Below are 27,942 nucleotides of genomic sequence, written 5' to 3' on the forward strand. Positions count from 1 at the left end.
AAAAACTAATCAAACTCGAGAAATTTTAGATTCATAAAACATTAATCAATAACAAGACCATCAAAAACTATCAATAGTAACATTAGATAATTCAGCGCGAGACGACCATAGGCAGCCCCCCGTAGAGATCACCTCTATCTAGGTTTATTTATTTTCCTAGATCTACTGACCTCTATTACTTTCATTCAGTTGGGTTACCCCTGCGAAATGGTACTTTCTACGAAAACATTTTCCGTGAAATGGTACATCCCACGTAAGGTTTTTTGCGAAATGTTATTCTGCGAAATTCTGTATTCCACGTTATGGTCAACGGATAATGGGTGTTTCGCAGAATGGTTTTCGGAGAAATGGTTTGTAATGATGGCGAAAATTTAAATGCTCTCCGCTATATTTTATCAGGCTAAGCAATGGGGGGAGTTGTTTTCTATTTTACTGTGAGGAAAATTTGTATATTAAAACACCCATGAACTCCTCAGAAACTTGCAAAACTCAAGATTGTGATAAAGGTCATCCGAGATTCAGGGTTTATGTACAACACAGTTTAATTTGGGGCAATACGAAGTTTGTCGGGTCAGCTAGTTCATTTATAATTGGCAGAACTATTAGCGTTCATAATCTTTCGTGACGCTCACATGTTTTGATTTTTTAGAATTCCCACTGTATCAGTTACCTTCCTGAGGAGTTTTACGTCAAAGAGTAAAAGAAATTATAATAGTCCTAAGCTACTACCCTGTGGAACTCTAGACTGCTGGTGCAGGCAAAAACTGTACAATTTAGTAAATCCTAACTTTGCTAGCTGTTGAATTTGGGATATTTTTGAAATCAGCAAACAAAGCCGTCATATACTCCTAAACGATTCGGTTTTTGAAGCAGAATTTAGTATTCAACACAATCAAAAGCAACTTTAAGATCTGTATGCATTGTATCTACTTGTCAGCTGGTAGCATGCAGTTTTTCTTACCCGTATAAAATTGTATAAATTTACAAATCATGTTTCATCTGTAATAAGTAACCATATTTAGGAAACCTGCCACTAATGAAGTTCTACGGCTTTCACAGCTTCATATATTACTCTAGGAAAAACGAAAAAATGATTCAATTCTTTAGACCCCCCTTTGGTTAAGAAACAATGTAGCATAACGATTTCATTCCTTCCACATTTTATTCTCCATTTTCCTCTGTCAGCCATTAGAAACTATTATGATGTATTTTGAACCAATTAAAATTAATAGTCCATCGTAATTATTGTTCATGGTGATTCCAGTTGTACAAGTAAAACAAATCAAAGAAACTAGAAAAGAGTGGCAATTCGAATGCGACGTAACTAAAACGCAATTTTACTAATCTCTTGTGATACCCTGCAAATCCCTATCGAAGCGCTCTGCTGTTATGTTGTTATCCACTAAAAAAGGCGAATGACCTTTGGCACAGTACGAGCACCTTACAGCCAGTCGGTCAGCCGGAAAGGGGATTCCAAGACATTGCCGGGACATTTCCCAACTAATTATAATTTCCGCTCACTTTGAGTGTGCTATCCTGCGGTGAATTTTTATTAGATTTTATTTTGTCCCATTTGCGTTCAGGGACCGTACGTTAGATTGAATTGACGTAAAGTTTTGTTCCATCGCCGGGCTTCAACTTCTCGCACTGTTGGACAGTTGGTCAGTTACGCGCTGGGTTCCGTTCTATTCGATGCAGGGTGGACAGTTGAAAACGTTGGAACTCGATTTCCGTGCGTTAGGTCAACCGAACCATACTGATAAACAGGCTTAGTTGGTAGCCGAGCCCGCATAAGCCTGTGTGAGTCGATTTCGAACTGGAACAATCATGGCATGTGTACCATCGTGACGATGGACTCGTGGGATGGCCCTTACAGCCAGCACATTATTTGACACAGTTTAGTGTAGTGTTTCGAATTTCCTACCAGATTCAATGCATATTCATTAGATTCCGTAATTAAATTTTTCTGTCTCGTTTGTCACATTGCAGTGAGCTTCGGAGGTTGAATGTTACTGCTGTGTTGTCGGTACGATCGCATCTCGGACACCTTTACAAGGTGTAATTATCAAAATGATAACGATTCAGCTTTTTAATTTGAAATTTATTCAGTTTATTTCCGCTTTGTAGGGATTGACAATTCAATCCAAGAATTAAAATAAAAATAATATTAAGCTCTGGACATTCAACAAAACAGCTTTGCAGTTTTCAACCATTTCACAAAAAAAAATTGCAACGAAACGGAACATTCAATCGGAAAACATTGTTTACTCCGGCACAATGCGGTTTCGATCGAATGGTAAAATCTCGAACTCAGATCAGAATTAAAATATGTTTTCAATTACGCAGCACAAGAGCTGACATTACGGCTTAAAAAACAGTATTGCTGCAATCCATCACGCAATTATAAAGTTTACCCAGCAGTTCGGTACAATAGCTGATCCATGCACTTCCCCGTCGGTTTTCAAGCAGGAGCTCAAGCAATATACGACCGGAATAAATCAACAGGCTCGCACGCGGTCCGGATTGAACGTTCCTACCTATGTCATTTTAATCGCAAATGAACGATGATTGAAATCTCTCACAGCGTTAAACTTTGCATGAAATTTGATACTTCTGCCACTTCAAAGGTTTGCCACAGACAAAGTGCATCGGGAGACGGAAAGGAGAACCACCAAAAAAAGAGGACAATAATTTGGATACCTACTCGGGCGGGAATAAAAACTGCAACAGACAATTTCAAAGGCGAATAAACGAGGAATCGTGCGCCCGACCGAACGTAAACACAGCAGGCTGATATTGTAGATGCACCATACCGCATCTTGCCATCTTGAGCGGGCATATGGTTGATGTCAACTCTCTCTCATCAGCGCGCCGGGGCGATGTGAATTCCGTAGTTTCAGAGGCTGTGTTCTTTTAACCTTGTTGCCAGATCCGGGGTCAAGTTGCATACTCTGATTGATTACTTTTTCGGCCTTATATGGGTTCGAGAGAGTTGATTTGTTATTATTTCAATGGTGACTATTGTTCGGAGGATGCCAAATATTTATTGATTTTGCGGAAGACGATTCTGAAAAATGGATATGAACAAAGCAAGTAAATTAAGATGGAAGAATATCATATGGCGACCGTCTAAAACACCAACCAAGAGAAATCTTGACGCAACGTTTCTAGGATGGTGCAGAAAGTCAATGATGTATGTAAAAAGGTGTATTATGACATTTTATTATGTTCAAACAATCGTAACTAACGTGAACAGAATCTTACACGGAAAGAAATTTGATTCTGATGCCACGAATGAAATCATGGAATCATGAAATGTGAGCTCCTGTCAAATCATGACTTAACTGCCATATCAGACAGTACAAAATCATGAATAATAGTTTATGATTTTACGTTGTGTTGTACTGCAAGAAGCTCTTGATATCTTGATTATTATTCATGGTGTATTTTCATAAATCATATGCTAGAAACTTGGAATCATGAGTCATTTTGCTCGTTTTGGAGATCAAATTTCTATCCGTGTAGGAAGAGGAATCGATGGCTTGGGGCTTAACAGAAATAAAATGATCAAAAATCGACGGTTAACCAGTGGACAACCGGCAGCATATGCATTCCATACTCCCAGACGTGTGATAGCATGCGTTGAAGTAATGACGTGTCTTCCGATGGTGAAAACAGCCCCCTGTACTGCTTTACAGTTACTGATCAACAAAATCTCCGTTTTATGGAGAAGCGTTCTTCCGTGCAACCAATTTTCGATCTTTCCAATTGCCTCTGTCAACAGCATTTCTACCTCTTTTAGTGACTCGCCTGTCACTGATAACACTATGTCGTCTGCAAAACCGACAATCACCGCACCTATGGGTAACTTTAAAGTCAGTACACCATCCCATTACAGAGCGTAGGCCCGAGCATGGAACCTCCTGACAATATTCATTGTCTTACGCCCGTGGCGGTCTCGTAAACAAGTACCCGGCTCCGGAAGTAACTCCTCGGAATTCTGCATGGATATGCCGGGACCTGCATTCTATACAGCGACTCGGCACTGACTTCCCAGCTAGCACTGTTGAAGGCGTCCTTCTTTAAAATGGCAAAAAACGTCGAAATGAATATTCGACAGACCATATTCACTTTTTGTGTACCTCGTCAGTCCCTTCAGGAGCTTTTTCAGCAGATATGCCTATATGCCGCCGCATCTCCCGTAGGCTTTCCTGACTTCAGCAACAGCACTAGCATCTGCAGCATCCATTGATACGGGATATGACCATCTTCTAGATATTTTTGCAGCACTGTCCTGAACATGTCCGGGAACGCTTGTAACGGGTGACAACTAAAATTTTGAATTTTTTTCGAATTTTTTGCGAATATGTTGTGACTTCGACTGTTTACCATATCCTAAGATGCATAGTAACTACTCGCAAGCAAGATAGTGGAAGACCAGCCAAAATTATGGACGCAGAAAGACGTTCTCTGGTTTGGCTCTCTCGAACGTACCTCAATGCCAACTCTGAGGCCAAAATTTTAGCCAAAATAACTTTTAACTGAAAACTCCCCATTTGTATGAAATGGAGAGAGTTACCTGGAAGGAGCGTCAAACATAGCTCTGGCTCTATCAAGCTCCCACCTAGCGCCTCCATGCAGATCTAAGTCAAATGATGACGGTCGATGGCCTTACCAATGCTTCATGTACTTACTGATGTGCGAACTAGAGCGCCTGTTCTCTAGGTGAGGGGCGGCTCACACAGCGTCTGTCTCGAAACGGACGGCTGAATATGAAATGCTGTATCCCGCAAGCTATACCTAAGATGGCAGACCCATCAACGGGATGTAGGTATCGCGACCCCGGTGAGGTAGTATACCGAAAACTCAATTACCACGAATAACGAAGAAAAAATTCAGGACGGAACAATCGGTATAGGACATGGCAAGAAACAAGGAAACGATTAAGGGATAATGATTGGAAACTTGGTACCTGGAATGTCCGAACTCTCCATGAACAAGCACGGGCTGGCTTGCTTGCTCGAGAGCTGCATCAACTCGGAGTGGAGATCGCTGCTATTCAGGAAGTTCGGCGGCCAAATTCCGGAGAAAGGGAGTTCCATGCAGTAGGCCCTATTGCAGGCACTTCTTTCAAGTACCACATGGAACATGGAGTCGGTTTCATAGTGTTGGGAAAACAAAAGCAACGAGGTATCCGGTGGAGGCCCGTAGATGACCGTATATGCGTGTTGAGGATTAAGGGCAAATTCTTCAACTACAGCCTAATTAACTTATACGCACCGACAAATGATAAATCCGATGATGCTAAGGACGAGTTTTACGACAGGCTTGAAAGGACCTATGGAGAGTGCCCAAAACACGACGTAAAAATCATCATCGGAGATGCAAATGCGCAGATCGGGAGGGAGGAATTCTTCAGTCCAGTCATTGGAAGACATAGCCTTCATCTGTCGACCAATGATAGCGGTCTGAGGCTCATGAATTTTGCCGCCGCCAGAGGAATGACCATCTGTAGCACCTACTTTCCACGTTTGAATATTCGGAAACACACCTGGAGGTATCCAAAAGGAGACTTTAGCTTTCAGATCGATCATGTCTTGATTGATGGTCGACACTTTTTGGAAGTTATCAATGTTCGGTCTTTTCGGGGACTTTGACCACTATCTCGTAGTGAGTAAGATTCGCGAAAGGCTGTTGAACACGGCGAAAGCTCGCAGGTGGTAGGCACGACGCGTGGAAGACAGCGTAACAGCTGGTTTGATGCCGAATGTCAGAGAGTGACAGATGAAAATAACCAGGCCAGGAGTCGCATGCTCACTGCGGCAACGCGTCAAAACAGAGAGAGGTACAGAGAGACTAGAGCTGCGGAAAAAGAATCTATCGAGAATCCATCAAGAAACGCGAGTACGAGGAGCACGCGCTCGCCGGCGCAGAGGAGCGATACTCCAGCAACGACACACGGAGTTTCTATAAAACGGTGAGATGCAGGAATTTTGCCATGCCTGTGATGTGCAATGATAGTGCTGACAACCTGCTTACCGACAACACGGCGATAGCAGCCAGGTGGAAGGAGTACTTCCTGACACTGTTGAATGGAGAGGTGAATGCGGAGATCAGCAGGGACGGGATATGAATTGTAAGCGATGGTCTAGCTATGGAGCCACGAACACAGGAGGAGGTTAAAAAGGCAATAAGTGAGCTGAAGGCTGCTGGGAAGGATGGTATCCCGGCTGAACTTCTACAAGCGGGGAGCGAGCGGCTGTACGAAGCAATACACTGGATCATTGTCAGGATCTGGGAGGAAGAACAAATGCCGGAGGAGTGGTTGGATGGCCTCATTTGCCCAATTTTCAAAAAGGGACATCGACTGGAGTGTAAAAGCTATCAAGGAATTACATTGCTCAATTCTGCCTACAAGGTGCTTTCCCGTATCCTGTTTTGCAGATTGAGACCGTTAGCGGAGTCCTTCATCGGCGAGTGGCTGGCAAAGGGTGAACATGTGCATTCCATAACCTCTGTTCATTAACTCCTATTCCTACCTCCACGAGGTGCCGGCTGGGGTACGCAACTTCGGTTGTCGTATGCTAACAGGAAAGGGGGCACAGTGGCTCCCGCCCACATTAAGATGGCAGCCCCATCAGCGGGATAAGGACCTTAGGTTAACAGCCTACTGTACCAGAACACACAAAAAGTTAATGAAAATGAAAGAAGAAATCTCTCCGGATTATTGGCAACGACCTTTAGCATGAAAACACGGACACGAATCGGAACATGGAATATACTGACCCTTGCCCAGCAGGGCAAGCTAGCTCAACTTGCAAGGGAAGCTAGCCGCCTGAAGCTTGAAATCCTGGGGCTGAGCGAGGTCCGCTGGCCGGGTACTGGCGAACACAGGACATCATCCGGGCAAGTCTTGCTCTACTCTGGCATACGAGGTGAAAATGCTACTCGAGAAAGAGGAGTTGGATTCCTACTGAGCCCAGGGGCACATGCGGCCCTGATGAAGTGGGAACCAATAAATGAGCGAATAATCGTTGCCAGATTTAGAACACGGGTTAGGAACCTTACGGCAATCCAGTGCTATGCGCCAACAGATGCTGCCGACCTGCAGGAGAAAGAGAGCTTTTACAGCCAGCTGAACAGCGTGGTTGAGAAAATCCCGAAGGGGGACATCCAAATTCACATGGGCGACTTCAACGCGAAGATTGGCTCAAACAACGCGGACCTTGAACGCGTCATGGGACGCCATGGCCTAGGAGAGATGAGCGAAAACGGGGAGCTGTTTACAGAATTCTGTGGTAATAACGACATGGTCATTGGTGGATCGCTCTTCCCCCATAGACCAGTACATAAAGTCACGTGGGTTTCCCGCGACGGCCGAACAGAAAACCAAATCGACCACATCTGCATCAGCCGGAAATGGAGAAGGAGCCTTCTTGATGTACGCAACAAACGCAGCGCTGACATTGCATCCGACCATCATCTTGTTATCGCTGAGATACGTCTGCGCGTCGCACGTGTCCAACGACGGGAGGAGAAAGTTGGGTGCCGCTACGACGTCCGCCGATTGGAGAATCCTGAGGTGAAAAGGGCCTTTGTTGAACAACTTGAATCTCGAGCCTCGGAGTTGCCATCTGGTGGAACCGTCGAAGAGCAATGGACCGGCATCAAGAACGCCTTCATCACGACCAGTGATGAAACCCTCGGCAAAGCGCGCAGTGGGCGGAGGGAGTGGATTTCGGATGAAACTTGGAGGAAGATCGACGAGCGGAGAGAGGCGAAAGCCGGCATTGAGCGAGCGCGGACCAGATCGGTTAAGACAGCTGCCCGTCAACGATACGCCGAACTGGAGAGGGCTGTTAAACGTGCTTGTAGGCGGGACAAGAGAGCCTGGACTAACTCCCTAGCCGAACAAGGAGAAACCGCCGCCGCCAATGGTGATATCCGTTTGTTGTACGATATTTCTCGCCACCTTAGTGGTGCCAGGATGAATACAAAGATGCCGCTAAAGGACAGAGCTGGTCAGCTATTGACTGACCGTACAGAACAGCTTAAGCGATGGACTGAACATTTTGAACAACTCTTCCGAGTTTCAAATGTCAGAGACCAACAAAACCAGCAGCGTACGACGCCTACAGTTCGTCGAATAAATCGCGTGAACTCGGAGGCGCCATCGCTGGATGAAATTGTAGCTGCCATCAAGAGTATGAAATCCAATAGAGCGCCAGGGATAGATCGTATTTCACCCGAAATGCTCAAAGCTGACCCATCTTTGTCAGCACAGATGATGCATCAGCTTTTCAGCAATATTTGGGAAACCGCAACTTTTCCGGTGGACTGGATGCAGGGCATATTGGTCAAAGTCCCTAAGAAAGGAGACCTAACGGAATGCGGTAACTGGCGTGGCATCACGTTGCTCTGTATTACTCTCAAAGTACTCTGTAAGGTAATCCTCAACCGGATTCAGGAGAAGATCGACGCTACTCTCCGGCGGCAGCAAGCTGGATTCCGTGCTGGCCGATCATGTGTAGACCATATCACAACGCTCCGCATTATATTGGAGCAGATCAACGAATTCCAGGACTCTCTTCTGCTGGTGTTCGTTGACTTTGAAAAGGCGTTCGACCGACTCAATCACGAAAACATCTGGGGCGCACTTAGGCGTAGAGGAGTTCCAGATAAGCCAGTCCATCTCATCGAGGCTCAGTACGAGGCGTTCTCGTGCAAGGTTTTGCACGACGGCGTCTTGTCCGACCCCATAAGGGTTACTGCTGGCGTGAGACAGGGCTGCATTTTATCACCGCTTCTGTTTCTCATCGTTATGGATGAGATATTAGTTGGAGCAATTGACAGTAGACCAAATCGAGGATTGCCTTGGAATCCTCTAACGATGGAGCAGCTAAATGACCTCGACCTAGCCGACGACATTGTCTTGCTCGCACAACGCCGAAACGATATGCAGAGCAAGTTAGACGACCTCTCCGAGAGCTCCCAGGCAGCAGGTCTCACAGTCAATGTAGCGAAAACTAAGTCTATGGTAGTGAACACTGACAATTCAACCAACTTTACAGTAGCGGGACAACAAGTTGAGCAGGTAGCCGTCTTTCAATATCTTGGTAGCCAAACAACGCCCAATGGTGGTACCAAGACTGATATAGCCACACGGATCAGGAAGGCCAGGGGTGCCTTTGCAGGTCTGCGAAACATTTGGCGCTCAAACCAGATCACTCTACGTACGAAAACCCGAATCTTTAATTCAAACGTTAAATCCGTACTGCTGTATGCCTGCGAAACGTGGTGCGTCTCAGCGGAGACAACGCAAAAACTGCAGGTATTCATTAACCGGTGCCTGCGATATATTATTCGTGCCTGGTGGCCTGATAATTGGATATCCAATGAGGAACTCCATCGTCGGTGTCATCAACGGCCGATAGCCACAGAAATTCGTGAGCGTAGGTGGAAGTGGATCGGACACACCTTGAGGAAAGGAGCGAACGAGGTTTGCAGAGCAGCACTCGACTGGAATCCACAAGGACAGCGTAGAAGAGGCAGACCCAGAGGCTCATGGCGACGGAGCTTAGCCAACGACATCCGGGCTGTAGACGAGAACCTGTCCTGGCGACAGGTAAAAGCCATGGCGGGTAACCGTCAGCAGTGGAGATCTCTGATTTCATCCCTTTGTTCTGCCGGACCGGCGGACATGGACACATAAGTAAGTAAGTAAGTAAGTTCATCGGCGAGTACCAAGCTGGTTTTCGTGAGGGTCGCTCCACGACGGATCAGATGTTTACCCTGCGTCAGTTGCTAGACATGTTCCGGGAGTACAACTTGCAGACACACCATCGTTTGTGGACTTTGAAGCGGCGTACGATTCAGTTTAACGAAATGAGGTGTGGCAGGTAATGCTACAAGATGGTTTTCCGACGAAACTAGTTACGCTGATTCGTGCGACGTTGGACGGATTCAAAACATGCGTTAGAATAGCAGGTGAGACCTCAGCTGCTTTCATGACGCTGGATGGACTGAAGCAAGGGGATGCACTCTCTAACCTGCTTTTCAACATTGCCTTGGAAGGTGCATTACGAACGGCAAACGTAGAAAGAAATAGAAATATCATCACGAAATCTCACATGCTTCTTGGTTTTGCGGATGACGTCGATATTATCGGAATGAACCGTAGAACAGTGGAAGAGGCCTTCAGGCCCTTTAAAAGGGAAGCGGTGAGATTGGGACTTACCATTAACACTGCCAAAACGAAGTACATGGTTGCTGGTAGGGAACGTGGGAGCCCAAGAGGTGTTGGTGCCAAGGTGGAGTTAGATGGGGAACGATATGAAGTAGTGGAGGAATTTCTATACCTTGGTACACTCGTGACATATGATAACGATGTAAACCGCGAAGTGAAACGACGAGTTGCATCCGCGTATCGGGCTTTCTACGGATTACGTAGCCAGCTGAAGTCCCGTAGTTTGCAAATTCGCACAAAACTGGCGCTCTACAGAACACTAATCCTCCCGGTGGCCCTTTACGGACACGAATCATGGACGCTAAAGGACGCTGATCGGCTAGTACTTGGGGTTTTTAGCGTAAAATTCTGCGATCTATACTTGGTGGCAAAATGGAAAATGGAGTGTGGCGCAGGCGAATGAATCACGAGCTGTACCAAGTATACAAATATGCTGATATAGTGAAGGTAGTGCAATGTGGCAGACTGCGGTGGGCTGGACACGTGGCTAGAATGCCCGATGAAAGAGTAGCCAAAACTATTTTCAGCAGAGAACCAGGAAGAGGCCGTAGACTCCGAGGCAGACCCCGCCTCCGGTGGGTGTGTGCTGTCGAAGACGATGCACGTTCAGCTGGTGTTCGTGGGGATTGGAGAACGGCAGCCCAAGACCGACGGTACTGGAGGACCATAATTCGTTCGGCGCAGGATCGGTAACGGACCGTTGCCACTAAAGTAAAGTGAGTAACCCCCCATTTTCTGAATAAACTTGTTCTTAACTAAACGGTTAGACTATGTGAGATTTTTTATTGTAGACCCCCCCCCCAAGAAACATTTCTGGCTACGTCCGTGATAAGTGTGCATGTGTGTATGTGTTCGGATATGTGCATGTATGCAGATATGTGCGTCGGTGTATGTAACGCTTAAGTTTAGTTGTCTCTTTCTCAGAGATTGCTGAACAGATTCATGCGCTGTTAGCTACTCACGTTTGAAAAGTATGATTACCTAGTAGAATCGTTTTCAACATATTGAAATTCATCGTTTTCTGGATGATTTTTTAAAAATAGCCTAAGGGCAAAAATGTGCAAAATTGATGGTTATTGGGAATACGATGAATCAGAAGGCCAAGTAAAATAAAAACGCTTCCGAGTTTTTCTTTTACGGAATAACTTGAAAAGTTTTGAACAAAATTGTCAAACTTTCACATTTCAATAGTATTGTATGCATGGAATTGTTGTTTATGAACAATAAGCTCTCCATGATGAGTTTCTTTACCTTTATCACCTAGTCTTAATATTGATTGTTGGGTTGGGTTAATAAACCAAATTCAACAGAGCTTACTCATTGGGAAATAAAATTCGCTCCAGATTGGTACCGACATAATCCCACTGGGAGCACTTGCAGACTGACTGTTGTTCGCAGTCATACAACGTATTCCAAAAAGACCGCGACTTAGTGGGCAAAATATTTACACGAAATACATAAAACACACAGACTCACCCGCCGAGCGCGTCGGGTCAAATGAGCGGTGATATTTCGTATTGCTGCAGTTCGTTCCCACCACGGCAAGTGCATCTTGTTGCCCAAATGGATTGCTATAAAATTTATTTCTATAAGCCGTTATTTATGCCAGAGTTGGCAAACAACCTTCTAGGCGAAACGGGGGAACAATATTTCCATGTCGGGGTGTGTAGATAATTTTTCTTACTTTCCAATCACAGGTTGTTCGATTAGATTTGAACGTTGCGTAAAAAGTACTTTGTGCAATTTTTCCCAGGTCCATTGGACCCATCATTCTCCTATTTCTCCGATTCGACTAGAGCGAGTAGAGGTGCGATTCATTAGCAGCTCACTGGGTATTTATGGATGCGCGAAAACCTGGCAAGGAACGAGTGAAAATTGGCAGCCAGACTAATGGAGCATGGAACAGCCTGTAACAAGTTTACACCCGGATTTTGCTGCTCGCTAGGCGCACATCATTCTGACGTACGATCGAACGATTTAAAGAGTAGGTACTCGCCACAACGTTGTTGACTTCACAACGTGGGTCGTTTGATGGTAGAAACAATTAGCAAAAACTGGTATGCATACAGACTTCGTTAATGTGGGGTAAACCAACGGAGTAAAAAAATACCACGGGATGCATTTTTGTGCAATTAGTTGACTGTAGGTCGTTTCTTTTTTCCGCAAATTACTGTGTTCGTACTCGGTCCTGTATAGAATCGGTAGCAGCAAAATACAAAAACAAACACGTCACCAGCCAGCAGCCACCAGTGCACCTACAACAACGGATGGCACCATTCCGACACCTATCGAACAACAATAAATTATAAACCGGCACAAAATTGAGCGACGCACCGCGAATCGTATTGGCGCAATTATTACCTCGGTGGGTAGTTTTATCGGTTCGCTGCAGCCAGCGGAGCGTGCTTTGTGCTGGCGGAAAATCGAAGACAGACGACGACCGATACCACCGCAACCGGCCTTAGATATAGAGTTCCAGAAAGATATGAAACAGTTCCTCGGCCTGCAAGTTAAACCCACAACGCAACACCAGCTGCCAACCAGCAACCGCAGGCCGGTTGTTATGATAGTGTGGTAGACGATATCGATTAGCATATATATATTTACAATCTGAAACGTATTGATTGCAGAGTTGGAGAAAATATCGTGCCTCATAATATTTATTTTTTATTTAAAAACTAATGGTTACAGTTCCTTCTGAGGCAAATTAAACGTTTTCGATTGTTAAACGAACGAAATTCGGACTATTTTGATGTCCAGGTTATTGAAATTAGGAATACAAATATTTTAAATCTTGTCTGGACGGTTTTTTTGACTTATTGCTTTGTTTACAATCCGAACTTGTAGAAGAAAACATAGGAAATGTAACAGTATAATCAAAATAATGGAATAAGGTCCATGCCTGCCGATAGCAAATTGATTTTTCACTATTTGAAGCACTCAATTGTTTTGTTGTACAAATCTTTATATATTTCATCTTTTGTATAGGTTTGTTTACTTTGTTTTGTTTATTTTTTATTTTTGTAAAATTGGCTAAAAGTCACGTGAAACAGCACCAACTAAGTATTCACTTTAAATTTAATCATTTAAGTTAATGAGCCACACCGGCATACCGTGCAAACCACATTCTGGCCGTAAACCGGTTTCGTCAGCAGCACACAAGGTACTGTTATTAATTTTTTTTGTCAAGCCTAGAACCTAACAAACAAAGGACAATCAAGTACCTACATGAACAACAAAAAAGAAACAAAGCCGCAATCCCATCCGAATAATGGTCGCGCGAAGCAAACAAGTGACAACGATTGCTTTTATAATGAAATTGTTAATTAAAGCTCTTCGGATTGGAATTGCGACTACGACGACGACGACGACGGCGGCGGCGGCGGTGGCAACTGCTTTTCGGTAATTGCAGTACAGAACCGAGTATTCCTTCGACGGTGGCGTGACAGCGGCGGTGTGATACCATAGTCGCTGTCTACCGAAATGTGTGATTAGCAGCAGACACTGCAGCACAAGACTTGACAGTGAACCAATTACGGTATGTCTTGCACATGCCGCTAGATGATGGCAGAATTAATTCCACCTGAATTGCATGCAATTAGCCGTAGCGTGTCGCTGCGATAGCGATAGTGCTTGGATGATGATGGGTGCCACCCGCAAGCGTTATTGGTTCTAAATAGATTGATATTAATGTTCTTTTTTTTTGTTGCTGTTCCGGTATGGTTTTCTACTTACACATTTCCTCTCCGAGTACCCACACCTCTGGCGGTGAGTTTACCTCCACCAGAACCGTTGGGGTACAGACCAGCAGTACCAGCAAGTCGGCAATACTCAGGTTTGTCAGGAAAATATTGGTCGAGTTGCGCATGTCTTTCGTTTTGAGTATGACGATGGGAACCTGCAATATGGGAAGTTTATTAACTATTAGATTAAAATTCTTTATCAAACTGGTTTAATGTTTTATTCATGAAAAATGAAGATAACCTATGAAGTAACTGCAAGTGTAATCAAAGAAAACTGTTTAACACATATAATATATTTTATCCACTACAAGCAACCTCAACAATTAACTAATTAACTTCTAAACCTTTGCGTGTCACATGGTTACGTGGTCACGGTGGTCTTTAGGTGAAAAAAGTTTTAATTTATCCCAGCGGAATCCAGAGATATTCACGTTTATTGATAAAACTTGATGGACCTAGGGTAAAAAGCCGTTTATTTGACAAAAACAACAGTAAACAACAATTTTTTTGTAAACAAATGCCATGTAGTCGAATTCCGCTTAAAGATAGCTTATTTATAGTGAAAAAAGATCAACTTCATCACAGCGGAATCCAGGGATATGGACTTTTACATCTCTTCATGTCGAGCAAAGTAGGGCAAAATCCCCTTCTTTTGGCAAAAGTGACTGGAAACAGATGCGTGCTGTAAACAAGCATCATACCATCATACCATTGGAATCCTTACAAAAATATCATTCTTTTGACATCAAAAGCTTGATTCTATCTCAGCGACAGGAGAAGGTTATTCCAGTGATCCGAGATTCTAAGAAATTTGTTGTGCAGAAGTCATTTTAAATTGGTGCTCGTTGTTGTAGATTGCAATGTTATGGCGCTTCATGATATTTTGTACAGTTCGTTGCTTATGATCAATTTTTTGGCAATATCACGAACCGAATACGTAACATTTGATGTTAAGAGATTAACTGCTTTAAGCTCCTTATTCCAGTCCACTGGTCCCTTCCTATGTCGGGGTTTCGCTGAATCCTCTACAGTATAAGTTTCTTCAATTTCTGATCGATTTTGAACACCGCAGATTTAAACACATTTTTACTGATTCACGCAGAGTAGCTTCTCGAAGCACTATTTTTGCAGAAATTATCTGCGTGTCGACATAGGGTACGGGAGGGTATTTTCAGCCCATTAAGCGCTAGTCTAAACAATATTCAGGAATTGCGTTGAAACTATATTCATTCGAGACAAGATTTTTATACCAGGTTGATAGAATAATATTTACTGAATATCGGCGTGTATTTTGGTCCTAATGAAACGCTATTGAAGTTGAGTTATAGTCGCGAGTAATGATGAAGTCGCTGCGGCTAAATTGGGCTCATTTTCTATAGTGGTGTCTGTGTTTTTTAAATCCGACCAGCCGAAATAGCCTTCACAGGTATTAGATGCTTTTCAAAAGAGAGACTGATGGATAACGTGTCGGTATTGCCTAGACACCGGCTCATTGAAGATAACTAATTTTGCAGTGACAATAGCTTGCTGCTGGCGCTAGTGTATCATTGAATCGTACATGTACATTAGCACCAGAAGCAAGTGGTTGTCACTCAAATACTAGTTATGTCAACACGATAGAAGAGTTTCAGGCGCAACTGCATCACATCTTGCTAGTAGTGTAAATAAAGCACCATATGCTGAAATTAAAAGCAAAATGCTGCAGATTGCTAGTGAATTGATTTATGTTTTCATATTAGAGGGGAATTTTTGTGTCCTTCCGTGATGAAAAGAAGTAGAATTATTCTGTGACTTCATATTCAGAGCTGTTTAGTTACTAGAATAAGTAATTGTGTGTTTTTCAAACCATCATCAAGAGCGGATACGCGTAAGCGATCGCTGCTGGTTTTTTCAGCCTGATTACGTGCCAGTGGAAAAACAGTGGTTTTGATGTTTATTGAATAAAATTTAGCAAATTACTTACATATTTATGAAAATAGTTATAACACATTAAAGCTTATGAGTGCTACATTCGTATCAGTATTGTTATATAGCGGCAAAGTTTTTATTTGGAGAAGCGCAGCAAAAAAAGATAATTTATGCCGAATTTAGTAGCGTTGCCGAATTTAGGGAAATACCCTCCCGTACCCTACTAAAGGGTGTACCACATCAAATTGCATTACAAAAAAAACGCTGTAGAAAATTACCCATTGGGCACTTTTTCTTAAAATTTTGGGTAGAAGTAGTTTGGAGTGTATTGTTTACATTGCATTTTTATCACTGTCGGTTCTTAGAAAATTGGAAAAATTTTTGTTAGGTAGGGGGATTAGGGGCATAATGAGCACACGGGGCGAAATGGGCACCCCTCTTTTCTACGAAAGTACGCATTTTGTAACATCATATGGGCTGCGAAACACTGCTGTAGGTACTACATCATCAATTTATCAAAAAATTAGTGAACTCTACTTTTAAAACACGGAGTTATATTAAAAAACTTAACTAGGCTCTCAGACGCTGAAAAAATTATAATTTTGGTGCACTACCAAACAAGGTTTTACGATCATTTAAATATCTTAAACTATAAAGTGCACACTGCAACATGATGTATACATTGTATCTCAAATTTCACCATCATTGAAGTTTTGATTTTATACTATAAATAGTGTAAAACCCATTTTTACTTTAACTACTTGACTGGGGGCGAAATGGGCACCCTTAGGTGAGCTGAAACGAGCACTACGTCGCATTAACTAACCTGTCAGTTCCTTTGTTTATCGCGTCAATGCTTGTGTACAGTGATGGTATGAATATGCCAAGAGAATCCGGAAGACATAATTGATCAAAAAAGGCCTTGCAAGTGGCCTTGACCACTCTAAGGCGAGACGGAATACTCACAAAACAAGCATTCTGCGGCAGACGTTAGCTCGGTATGTGAGGCCAAATGAAAGGGCAATCTCTGGGCAGGAGGTGGACCAAATTGATTCCTTCAAAACTGTTTCCGCTCCCGCTACTGGACAAGAGCTGGTGGTCCATATTTTGTATATGGAGTTTCAATGCTACGGTATTACTACCCGTGAAATCAGAACCCTCGTATACCAGCTAGTAGAGGGAAACGGAAAAGCATATGTCTTCAACACTAAAACACAGCTAGCTTAAGCGTCATCCGAAACTTTCCTTGTGTGCTCCAGAGGCAACCTCCGCGGATTAATTGCCTTTAAGCGGCTTGCGGTCAATAGTTTTATCGGCGTTTTGACACGTTTTATGTTTGTGTATGTATGGGTGTGTATGTGTATGTGTATATGTGTATGTATGTGTTTATGTATGTGTATATGCATGTGTGTGAGTGTGTGTGTATGTGTGTGTGATTGTTGTTCTTATATACACCCTTCAAGCATGTGTTTATAAGGGTGCTCATTATGCCCCAAGGGGTGCTCATTGTGCCCCACACACTGACCGATTTTTAGTTTTTGAAGCACAACTTTAAATTGCAATTTTCGTCATCATATCAATTATTTTTCAATTTGTTAACAGTATGCCTTTAATTATCGATAGTGAATGTATGTTTTGCAATGACGACACTTTAAAAATTCTGTCATTTTGGGTGCTTAAATCAGTCAACAAGTTAGGGTGCTCATTATGCCCCTAATCCCCCTATTTTACTAAAACTAGGTAATTTTCTTTTTCCGTGATGCAACTTGATGTGAGACACCCTGTATATAAAGATTAAAATAAGAATTACGTACCGATTTGTATCCAACGAAATCGTATTCGATGCGCAACATCAGCTTATACATACGTTTTGGAGGTGATTTACGCACTGAGGAATAATTTTCAACGATATACTTTTATAAGTACAGCCCGGACTCGATTATCCGGGTGAACATTTTTATTTTCAGCCCGGATAATCGAATCACCCGGATAATCGAATCATCATTTTTGGTACAAATTTTTTTTTGGTATGTCAAGTTTTTTAACTTTTAGGTATCAGAAATGTTATATTTATTATTGATCTATCTTCCCAAAGGTCAGAAAATTCCTTTCTTACGTTTTTTTTCCTGATGATTTTTTTGGTACATTATTACATTATTTTTTGTGTGTTATGTTTTTCAATATTTAGGTATTATAAATGTTTTTTTTATTATTGATCAATCTCCCCTAAAGTCAAAAAATTCCTTTTTTGCAATTTTTTTTTCTGATGATTACGATGATGATGATGATGATAATGATGATGATGATGATGATTTTTAAGTAAAAAAATTGATTCCATCATCGCAGGATTTATTTTTGTTTTGTTCGCCGATAAAAGGGATATAAGAAAGGAATTTTGTAGCTTTAAGGAGGTGAATCAATACTTGTCAAGTTGGAATCATCATGTAGCATGAAAATTATAACATTAAGGTTTAAAATAAATCATTGAAAAAAAATATTTTTTTTTCACCCGGATAATCGAGTCTAAAAACCCGGATAATCGAATCCCCGGATAATCGAGTCCCCGGTTAATCGAATCCCCAGATAATTGAATCCGACCTGTATCTCTATACGATAAGATCCGATTAAGCGCGACCAGCTTCATTCAACTATACAACTTTGTGTTGAAAATCGTATGTTTGTCAGCCGCAATCATATAAACGATGGAATATCAACTGGTGTGTTCTTTATTGTGTTTTCTTTATGATTTCGAATTTATTAAGGGATATCTTCTTCTTCTATATAGGGGAACTGTGGGTAAGACGAACAGGTTAAGAAGAACAGCTAATATAATACAGAGAACTTATGATTTATAAAACCTAAATGCAGACAGTTCAATATATTGTTTTCAAAAGCAGTTAGTGAAATATTTAACAAAAAAATCAGAGGGGTTGTGTACAAGACACGACCGCATATATAGGTGACGCAGGACTACGTAAGTCTCTTTGTAGTGATAGTAGCATGTATTCATGCTTGTAATCATTCGATTCTTCACGTATACATGCTGTATGCAACATATATACATGCTACATGCGTTGTATGTAACATTTATCAAAGTAGTAACATTGCATACGTTCAATTCTCAAAAGATTGTGCATTTGAAAATAATTTAACAAAATCAAGAACACAAACTATTGCTTTCCTGCTACCTTACTGAAATTAAAGATTGTTTTTATTACCCATGGTTCCTCACGTTGAAGGGATTTTACCAATTCAATCCTATTTTATCAACAGCACATCTTTTCAACACACTTCTAATGAAACAGTAAGCATGCGTATTCACGGGAAACTAGCAGTCATTGACTTTTCGTCGGAAAGCCCAATTTCGGAAGCAGTTTTTCGGCCCAAAAGCGGGATTGTGTTTATAAAAATGTATATACTGCATTCTTCTTGCCAATCTGAACAAAGCGAATATATTTTCATAAACCGAATTTTTGTTTCAAACAAAACTAAGTAGAATTAAATTGGATAAGTTTTCTTTTTATCTAATTTCCAGGTTTCGTATTCTACTAAGACGCTCCAAAAATTTCAGACTGAAAAGGTTGACAAAGGGGGGGTTCATAACAGGGGGAGGTCCTTACTCCTAAAAGTCTGGATGGTTCTTCATGAAACTTGGCACACATGTTCCTTGACATAAAGGAATCAGCACTGGGTGGTTGCCAAAAGGGAAGAGCCCTAACAAGGGGCTTAGTAAACGGGGTTGCGTTTCTCTTGCCTTTAAACCGATTGCAGTTGTGCAAGTGATTTTGAGAAAAGAGGGGGGTTGTACCGTAGAGGAATATATGGTAAAAAAGACCTTTTTTTCGTTTCCATTATAGGGATTTCTATATCAATGCATAATCAGCTACGTGACAGAAGCGGGAGCTGACAGCTAGCTGGAAAAAAACCGACAAGTAGGGGGACTAGGAACGTGAGTATGAATGTATGTTTCGCCATAGTTCCGGAACTTCTGGACTGTTCTTCATTAAACGTCGTTTGTCAGACACATGTATTCTGGCACAAAAGAATCAGCGCAGGGGGGTTGACAAAAGAGGGAGATGGTCTCTTACAAGGCTTAGCTTGGCTTAGGCAGACTGGCCGTAGTTGCGCTCCGTGATTGGCCGAACCAGTAAGATTGCACAAAGAACCAATTGAATGGTGCTTGGGAGTAGCATGGCATTCCCATTGTGCAACGACCAAAAGGCTGTATTACATGGGAAAAGGAAGGAATATTAGGCCCAGCAAACACCAACTCATATATCAATGTACGAAAATGATCGTTATTGACTTTTAATAAATTCGTAAATATAGCCTCATGAAATGCACACAAATTCATATTCTGTCCTATTTGACGATAACAAGTGACCTACGATTTCCAGTACAAAATTGTATAGCATTATAAAACTAATCGCTTTGAGTTGGATGTTTTCGCATATGAAGACTTAAATTGAATTGTTAATGTATATTTTGTAGTTCGTATATGGCCTCCAAATTAGTACGCATATGCTAGTTTTGTGCATCAGATACGGTTTTTCAGGGTATTTATAAGTACATATAACTCATTTGTTACTCTGATATGCATATGAAAATGTTTACTGGAGGGTACCACTGCATCTCCACAAGTATCGGGATAGGATAGGATTTGTGTGTTAGTAGGAGAAGGTACAGATCAGGGTTCCTCTTGGAAGATGATATAATCCAACTAAACAACGCGCGCGTCAGCAATTACATTTCATCCATTGCAAAAAAGATTATCTGAGATTATCTGAGATTATAACCGGATTCGAACCCACAACACCCGCCAGGGCATGTGGTTCGCTAGTACTTGATTTCAGATTATAGCTTGGTTCGACCCATGCACCTTCCAGCATTGGACAAAAGGTAGGAGTCAAAATGACTACTTGTCAAGCATAGCTACCAATACCCCCCCCCCCTTCCTTTCCGCTCTTCCCCTCCTTCACCAAAAAATTTTCATTTCTTTTCCCCTACCGTCCCTTCATCAATTGTAGAACCATCGTTTCAAAAAATATTAATATATATGTATGACCACATTCCAAGGTCAAATATTATTGTCGAAGTTTTTGCAACGAACGAGACTCATCAGCACTATTAACAAAAACTGACAATAATCGCCTCCATTGCACACACCGATCGGAGCCGGATCCGATCATAAATTGCACTTCGATCGGAATACAACATATGATATAACACACGTCGATCGGGACTGGGTTTCTGGGGATTACCGGGAAGAAGACAGATTTACAAGTGGCTGGGAGACAACATGAGGGAAACTGACATAGGGAGTAGACACATTCCAATGGAGAAAAGGTTTTGTTTCTTGTATTATGAGAATTTTCGTTACAATAACAGATGTACAAGTGACTGAAAAGCAAAGGGGCCCGAGTAAGATCGGGCAGTCAGCTAGTTTACAATAATTTTCGTTGGCTAGTTTACTTAATTTTCGTAGTTTTTCGGATAAATTTCGAATATTATTAAATTTCCATGACAAGCGATGAAAACAATCAATTTGTGACGTACTCCCGGGCAATCCGGAATATCTCCGGTGTCCACTGGCTACTGCGAATCTGCGAATTTCCCCGTCGAATGCAATTGGTTTCAACTAAACATGTCTGATTTTGTAGAAGTTATGGCCGTGAGCGAGTGAGTGAATGAGTGAGTGAGTGTGTGAGTGAGTGAGTGAGTGAGTGAGTGAGTGAGTGAGTGAGTGAGTGAGTGAATGAGTGAGTGAGTGAGTGAGTGAGTGAGTGAGTGAGTGAGTGAGTGAGTGAGTGAGTGAGTGAGTGAGTGAGTGAGTGAGTGAGTGAGTGAGTGAGTGAGTGAGTGAGTGAGTGAGTGAGTGAGTGAGTGAGTGAGTGAGTGAGTGAGTGAGTGAGTGAGTGAGTGAGTGAGTGAGTGAGTGAGTGAGTGAGTGAGTGAGTGAGTGAGTGAGTGAGTGAGTGAATGAATGAATGAATGAATGAATGAGTGACTGAGTGAGTGAGTGAGTGAGTGTGTGAGTGAGTGAGTGAGAGTGAGTGAGTGTTCTTGATTGACTTGAGACACCGATGGTATCAGAGAAATTTGACAAATGTTGGCAAAATATGAGCTATGCTTAAGATAGCATTTCGGTTCAATAAACTTCTCTCGAGAAATCATGTTTTCCACACTACTAACGAGTGCAAAGTTTTGAACACCGAATTTTTTCAGAGTGAATCACAAAAATTCCAGTAACGTTAAACCAATGAAAATTATAAACTCTTTATTATAGTTATTATGATTCTACAGAAGTTGAAATAAAGTTGGAAGAATTTTATGATATTAGAGGTACTTTAAACTTACCATTATGTTACCGATGACCCCCAGGCACATTATGATGATGCAGAACACCATCGACGTCGCCCGGATATACTCCGGAATTTGCGGCATTTCGTTGTAGGACTCGTTGTAGCTGCTGCTGCTGTTACCGCCGGTACTGCTGCTGCTGCTGATGGCGCTGCTGCTATTGGCGAAGGCATCCTCTAGCGCGTGACTGGTTACGTTCAGAACCGCTTGACCGAATCCGCTGACATAATCAGCACTTTCAACGCCACCCGTAGACCCGTTAAACCACGGACGGTTCGATTGGGCGGCGTTGATGCCGCCGGTGAAAAAGCTGGCTGCGGACTCGCTGAGTACGTTCAGCAGCGCGGAGGTCGTCGTTTTTGCGGTCGTTGCGTTTGCCAGGACACTAAGGAACAATGCAGTGGCATCGTCACCACTACGAGCTTCGGCTAGTGCAACGAAAGGGGATTCCGTCGGAACCACCGGGTGACGCACATCGGCTGAACCACTCTTTCTCACAGCCAATAAGAAATCAGCACTTCGATGAATTTTTATCCTTCGCAAGCACTGTTCAATGGGATGTACTCTTCAACACAAAACGGAACACGCACTTGTCTGCAAACTTTAATCGCAACTCTTTTTCCTTCTTCCACGAATCATCGATTTCTACGGCGGCATCGCAATATTCTCATTTGATTCACTGTTTGGTGAAATATTTTCTTTGATTTTCTCTTCCTTGCTGGACACGAAACCCAACAATGGAACTTAATTTGCTGGGCTTTGCAATTTGTTAACGTCTTTTTATCCCGACACAGGCAAACACTTAAAACAAGCAGATGATGTAACCGCTTACTAATTCTTTCATGCAGGCATCACTCTCAATGTCAATGCGATGATTTATCTATCGAGTAAGTAGTTTGGTGGCATTCCTGGAATGAAAGAAAATTAAAGCAATCAATTTTCCATCCCACGAGCTGTACACGTCTCAATCAGGCAAAACGAATTAATGTTATGACAGAGAGAAGGAGAGGCAAAGAAAATCCAGCAAGGATAATACTGTTCGTCTCACATTATCACACGATTGGTGAAAATCCGTACCAATGATTGAGTTTACCAACTTCGAACGATTGGTTCTATCTTTTCACTCCCGTTCACCACCCGCGTCGTTCTTTCGTTCGGTTTGTCTAATTTTTCGATCAATCAACTGCACGCGTAATTGACCGTGGGAAAATGTTTTCTTACCACCTTCGGAAGCATGTTGTTTGCAGATCCCGCAAACGAGTCGTTTCTGAACTCACCTGTGTCACTGTGTTCTGAGTGGGTATACAGACTGTTTTATATCGTATTGCTGTAATGAGTTTATTGATTCATTGTCTTTTAATCCTTTTACTTTCAATAATAGCTAGGTATTTTTAAATCAAGAAGGGATGAAAATGAGTCATTTTAAGTAAAATTTTAGCTGCAATTTCAAGTCCAGTTTCAAGAGTAATATCAAGTGCAATTTCAATTCAATTTCCATCTAATTGAGGTCCAATTTTACATATAGGCCAATGTCCCATTTTCACCTCCGATTTCAAGTTTAATTTCATATCCAATATTAAATGCAATTTCAAGTTCAACTTGAATTCCAACTTGATATCCCGTTTTTAAGCCATTTTCAAGTTTAAGGGGAAACCGAAAATGGCTCAAAGATGGCTGGATAAATGGCTACCGTTCGATGCATGTATTGTTTTGTGCCTTAAAAATGCATCTGTATTGGCAGAACATGCTTTCGCCACGTAATCAGTGGTTCCAGTGATGTTATAATTTCCTAAAACTTTTCATTCCATTTATCGATCCGCTATATATTAACAAATGCTCAGCAAAACATAATTGATGATGGAAAGTAAATTTAACTGATCATATAGATCATTACGTGTTCATAAAACGTGGAATTTGGAATTAGTTAATAGATATTTGGTTGCGCACATATATTGTTGCCCTAGCGATTTCCGAAAAAACAGCACCACGGTCTCAGTTTCACAACATCAATGAGCTTTTAAAAAACTTTCAGCTTTTGCCGCATCGATAAGCTTAGAGAGAAGTAAACAAACAAACCAGGAATGAAACTGGCCTTCAACGCAAACGGATTAATTAACCATCCTATTGATCCTATGCATTAGTTGTTGCTATGAATCTTAAATCAATCGGAATGTCTTGATAACGAACACAAACCATATTCCGGGATGTTCGTAGTCGGTACGGTTGGCTGCGGATCAGCTGTGTTTATGTTTGTAAGCTCTGCTATTTGACATATATTACCAATACTAATGCAACATTCAAATAAACGTTTAGGTTTTTAACGAACACATGAGATTTACAGTACAGTGTTTGTCGTTCTAACACAATAACGTTAGCCACTTTTCGTTTCTCCTTAACTTAATTTCAATTTCACCTCTGCACTTCACGCCAAAATTAAAGTCCAATTTGAAGTTCAATTAAGTGTCCAATAGTAAAATTTCAAATACGACTAAGTTCAAATTGAAGACTAACTTCATGTTTGGTTTCAAGTCCAATTTCAATTCTAAATTCAATTCCAATTTCAAGTTAAATTTCAAATCCAATTTTATCTTCAATAAGGTAGACGCACCAGTAGTAGTGGTAGTACCAGTAGTGGTGGAAACTTGAATTATTCTATTATTTTTGCAGATTTTGGTATACGACATTTGTTTCGCAGTGGACTGTGGGATTTGGTTTCGGAAGCTTAAAAAACACTCACTAATTCGACTAAACCTTTATATACATTCTTTCTACACCTTACACTAAGTACATGTCTTATCTTGTTTTAACTATTTAAACTTTAACTTCACTGACCTTATCCTTTTTATTTTTTACTTACTGATAAACCATGGGTAGACAAAGGAAAACTGAGAGAACGCTTACGCAGCCGCCTCTCCTTTTATACTTGAGCGTTATCCTTGCTTGCGTACGGAAAATTCCACTCGGATCACGCCATCGATCTTTCGCACCAGTCCCGTTGTCTGTCGATATTATTCGTGTCCTATACTCCTTTTGCGCTGCGCGATAACACCACTTATCGATGGATCCGTTTTCGATCAAAGCAATCGGGGCTATTCACATTTTATATTTTCATTCGAGCTGTCAGCTCGAACAACATTTGTACGAGCGGAGCGGACGACAATGCGACGAAAATAGTTGTCTTCAACGGCACCGAGAACAGGTGAATCAACACTCACCCTTATTCTGCGAGTCACATGACTCAGTACGACAATTGTCAGTTAGGTGACTCGCCACGGCGAGTCGAGTCACCTAAGTGACAATCGTGTCACCTAGGTAAGAAACCCTTGTCACCTAAGTGACAAGGCGAGTCACCTAGGTGACAATTGTCACCTGATTCGCGGTGACTGCAACATAGTCACGTCACTCGCCTCGCAGAATAAGGGTAAAAGATGGATGGGGCGGGATACGATTAACCGTCGATAAAGCCTCAATCACGGTGCTAGGAGAAGAAACCTCAAGTGCGCGGAATGGTTGGTTTGACGAGGAATGCCAGCATTCGTTGGAGAGGAAAAAAGATCTTAGCTTAGCTTAGCTTGGATCAGGATTCACCTTGATATGAGATGTGATCGTACAAGCGATGAAGAGAAAAGAGCTTAGAAAAACTAGGGAAAATTTGGCAAAGTATCGACGACCGTGGAGTGAGTTGACCGTAATCCTTAAGAAAAAAAAGCGTCAGGAGCAGGAAAGGCATCGTGGATAACTAGATCAACTATTCTACAATCAGACAATTCCTTCCGAAATGTCGGGAGTACAATATGCCCACGTATCAAATTTGCATGGATTTCAAGGCAGCATACAATACAGTTGAGCGTGAAGAACTATGACAGTTAGTGCATAATAACGGTTATCCGTAGCCAGCTAGTACCATATCGTACATCAATAACCGAAAATTATCGTAAATAACGCTTAATAAATTAGGAATCGTAATTAAAGCTTGATAAAGTGCACCCAAGTTGATTTTCAGTCGTATATAATGATAGTAGCTGACATACATACGATATTCAGCAAAGAATTGTGCAGCAGTACGGAGCGGGTCGAGCTTAATCGGATATTATCGTATATCCCTTTAAGCCCGAGCCCTCACAATTGTGTAGGTGAGACATGACTACTTTTAAAAAATTTTCCTTTCCTTTCTAAACGTCGTACTTTTACATATATGGCGCCAATCTCTTGTGTAAACATCGTAACACGTAAAAAAAATAGAAAATAGCTGAAAAGAAGTTTTCTTTTGTGTTTGGATTAATTATTGTCTAGTCTTCAAAATTTTGTGAAAACAGCAAAAAGTTTTATCTGTCGTATTTTCTTATTGGATCCGTCTTTCGAAATTGCTTAGATAAAAAATTATTGGTAATAAGTATTTCTAATTGATGTAATTAAAAATTTACGCGAAATAACTTTTACAACTTACTTATGCACATTGTTTTTCATACCTACACAATTGTGTAGGTTCGGCCTTATTGCATACCTACTTTAACCTTTACGTTCCCGCCGGGACTTCAAAAATTAGTGTACTTGCCGTTACACTTTTGGCTCTATCTTTACTATTTTTTGATCGATTTTTATACAACTTGTCTTCAAAGAACCTAAGGTGGATTGACCTTTAATAAAAAAATATATTAGCAAATTTTGGATCCATTTTCCCAGAGATATTCCAGATCGCAGTGGGATTATTTTTTCACGTCATAAGTAATAGATGAAATAAAACGAAATGACGACACCCCATTAGCCATAAATACGATAGCCATACGGACGGTTGCCATACGTACGAATGCCATAAAGACGAATGCCATAATGTATGTTTGCCATAATGGACGGAAGCCATAAAGACGAATGCCATAATGTATGTTGGCCATAATGGACGGGAGCCATAATGTACGTTTGCCATAATTCATATATTCGGCTTTTTTGGTATGGTGGCCCAGAGCATTTCGACCAGTTCAAAGTTTTAAGAACCAGCATTAGCATGTTGCAAGAGATCAGTCAGATTCTACCAAGTAACAAATTTCTGATTTTGAGAACGAATTTAACGTTTGCTACTCTGCATTGTTTTTGGTTTTCAATATTACGAAATCATCTCATATCTCTGGCTGTAATATTTTTATAATCTGACAGAGGTGGGCATAATTCCGCTAATCCACTAACAGCTAAACATTTTGGTTAGCGTTAAGCGTTTTCGCTAATTTTTATAACCGTTAGCGTTTTTGTTAGCTTCCGCTAAATTTGTATACCGCTAAATAAACCGCTAACTTTTTTTTTGCAGAAGGAAAATTTGTAAGAAATATCGCACAGGCTTCGGTCGAAGGATTCCAAATTCCAAACTTTTGTATGTACTTTACCAGCCAAGAGCCGGGGAGGCTCTTGCCGTATCAAGAATTCCTCTCCATTGTACTTCTGGGTCCTAGGCTACTCGTTTCCAATTTGTTACGCGTCTCGGCACATGCAAATTGGCTTCAACCTGGTCAAACCATCTAACTCGTTTGGCTCCTCTATTCCTGTTGCCGGTGGAGCTCTTGAAGAGAACGGATTTTACGTTCGGTATCCTTGCGATGTGGCCGGCCCACCTTAGTCTCCCAACTTTTTCCCAAATAGTGACTACAACTCATACGTCTATGCCACTCTCCGCTATCCGTTTGTACTCCGCCAAAA

At 41.7% G+C, this 27,942-nt stretch overlaps 1 protein-coding gene across 1 annotated transcript in view; it reads right to left on the minus strand.

The window, feature by feature from the left end:
• The window catches only part of LOC128745548 (thyrotropin-releasing hormone receptor), a 109,239-nt gene extending 86,883 nt beyond the window's left edge, over positions 1-22,356 (minus strand). Inside the window, exons 1-2 of the mRNA XM_053842622.1 lie at positions 22,255-22,356; positions 13,982-14,144 (exon numbers count right to left, since the gene is read on the minus strand). Coding sequence (XP_053698597.1) covers positions 13,982-14,144; positions 22,255-22,341 — 250 coding nt within the window. The 5' untranslated portion in view covers positions 22,342-22,356. The remainder of the gene's footprint in view (positions 1-13,981; positions 14,145-22,254) is intronic.
• Between the last annotated feature and the right edge of the window lie 5,586 nt (positions 22,357-27,942).

Source organism: Sabethes cyaneus, chromosome 1, assembly GCF_943734655.1.
Source record: "Sabethes cyaneus chromosome 1, idSabCyanKW18_F2, whole genome shotgun sequence".
Classification (NCBI taxonomy): domain Eukaryota; kingdom Metazoa; phylum Arthropoda; class Insecta; order Diptera; family Culicidae; genus Sabethes; species Sabethes cyaneus.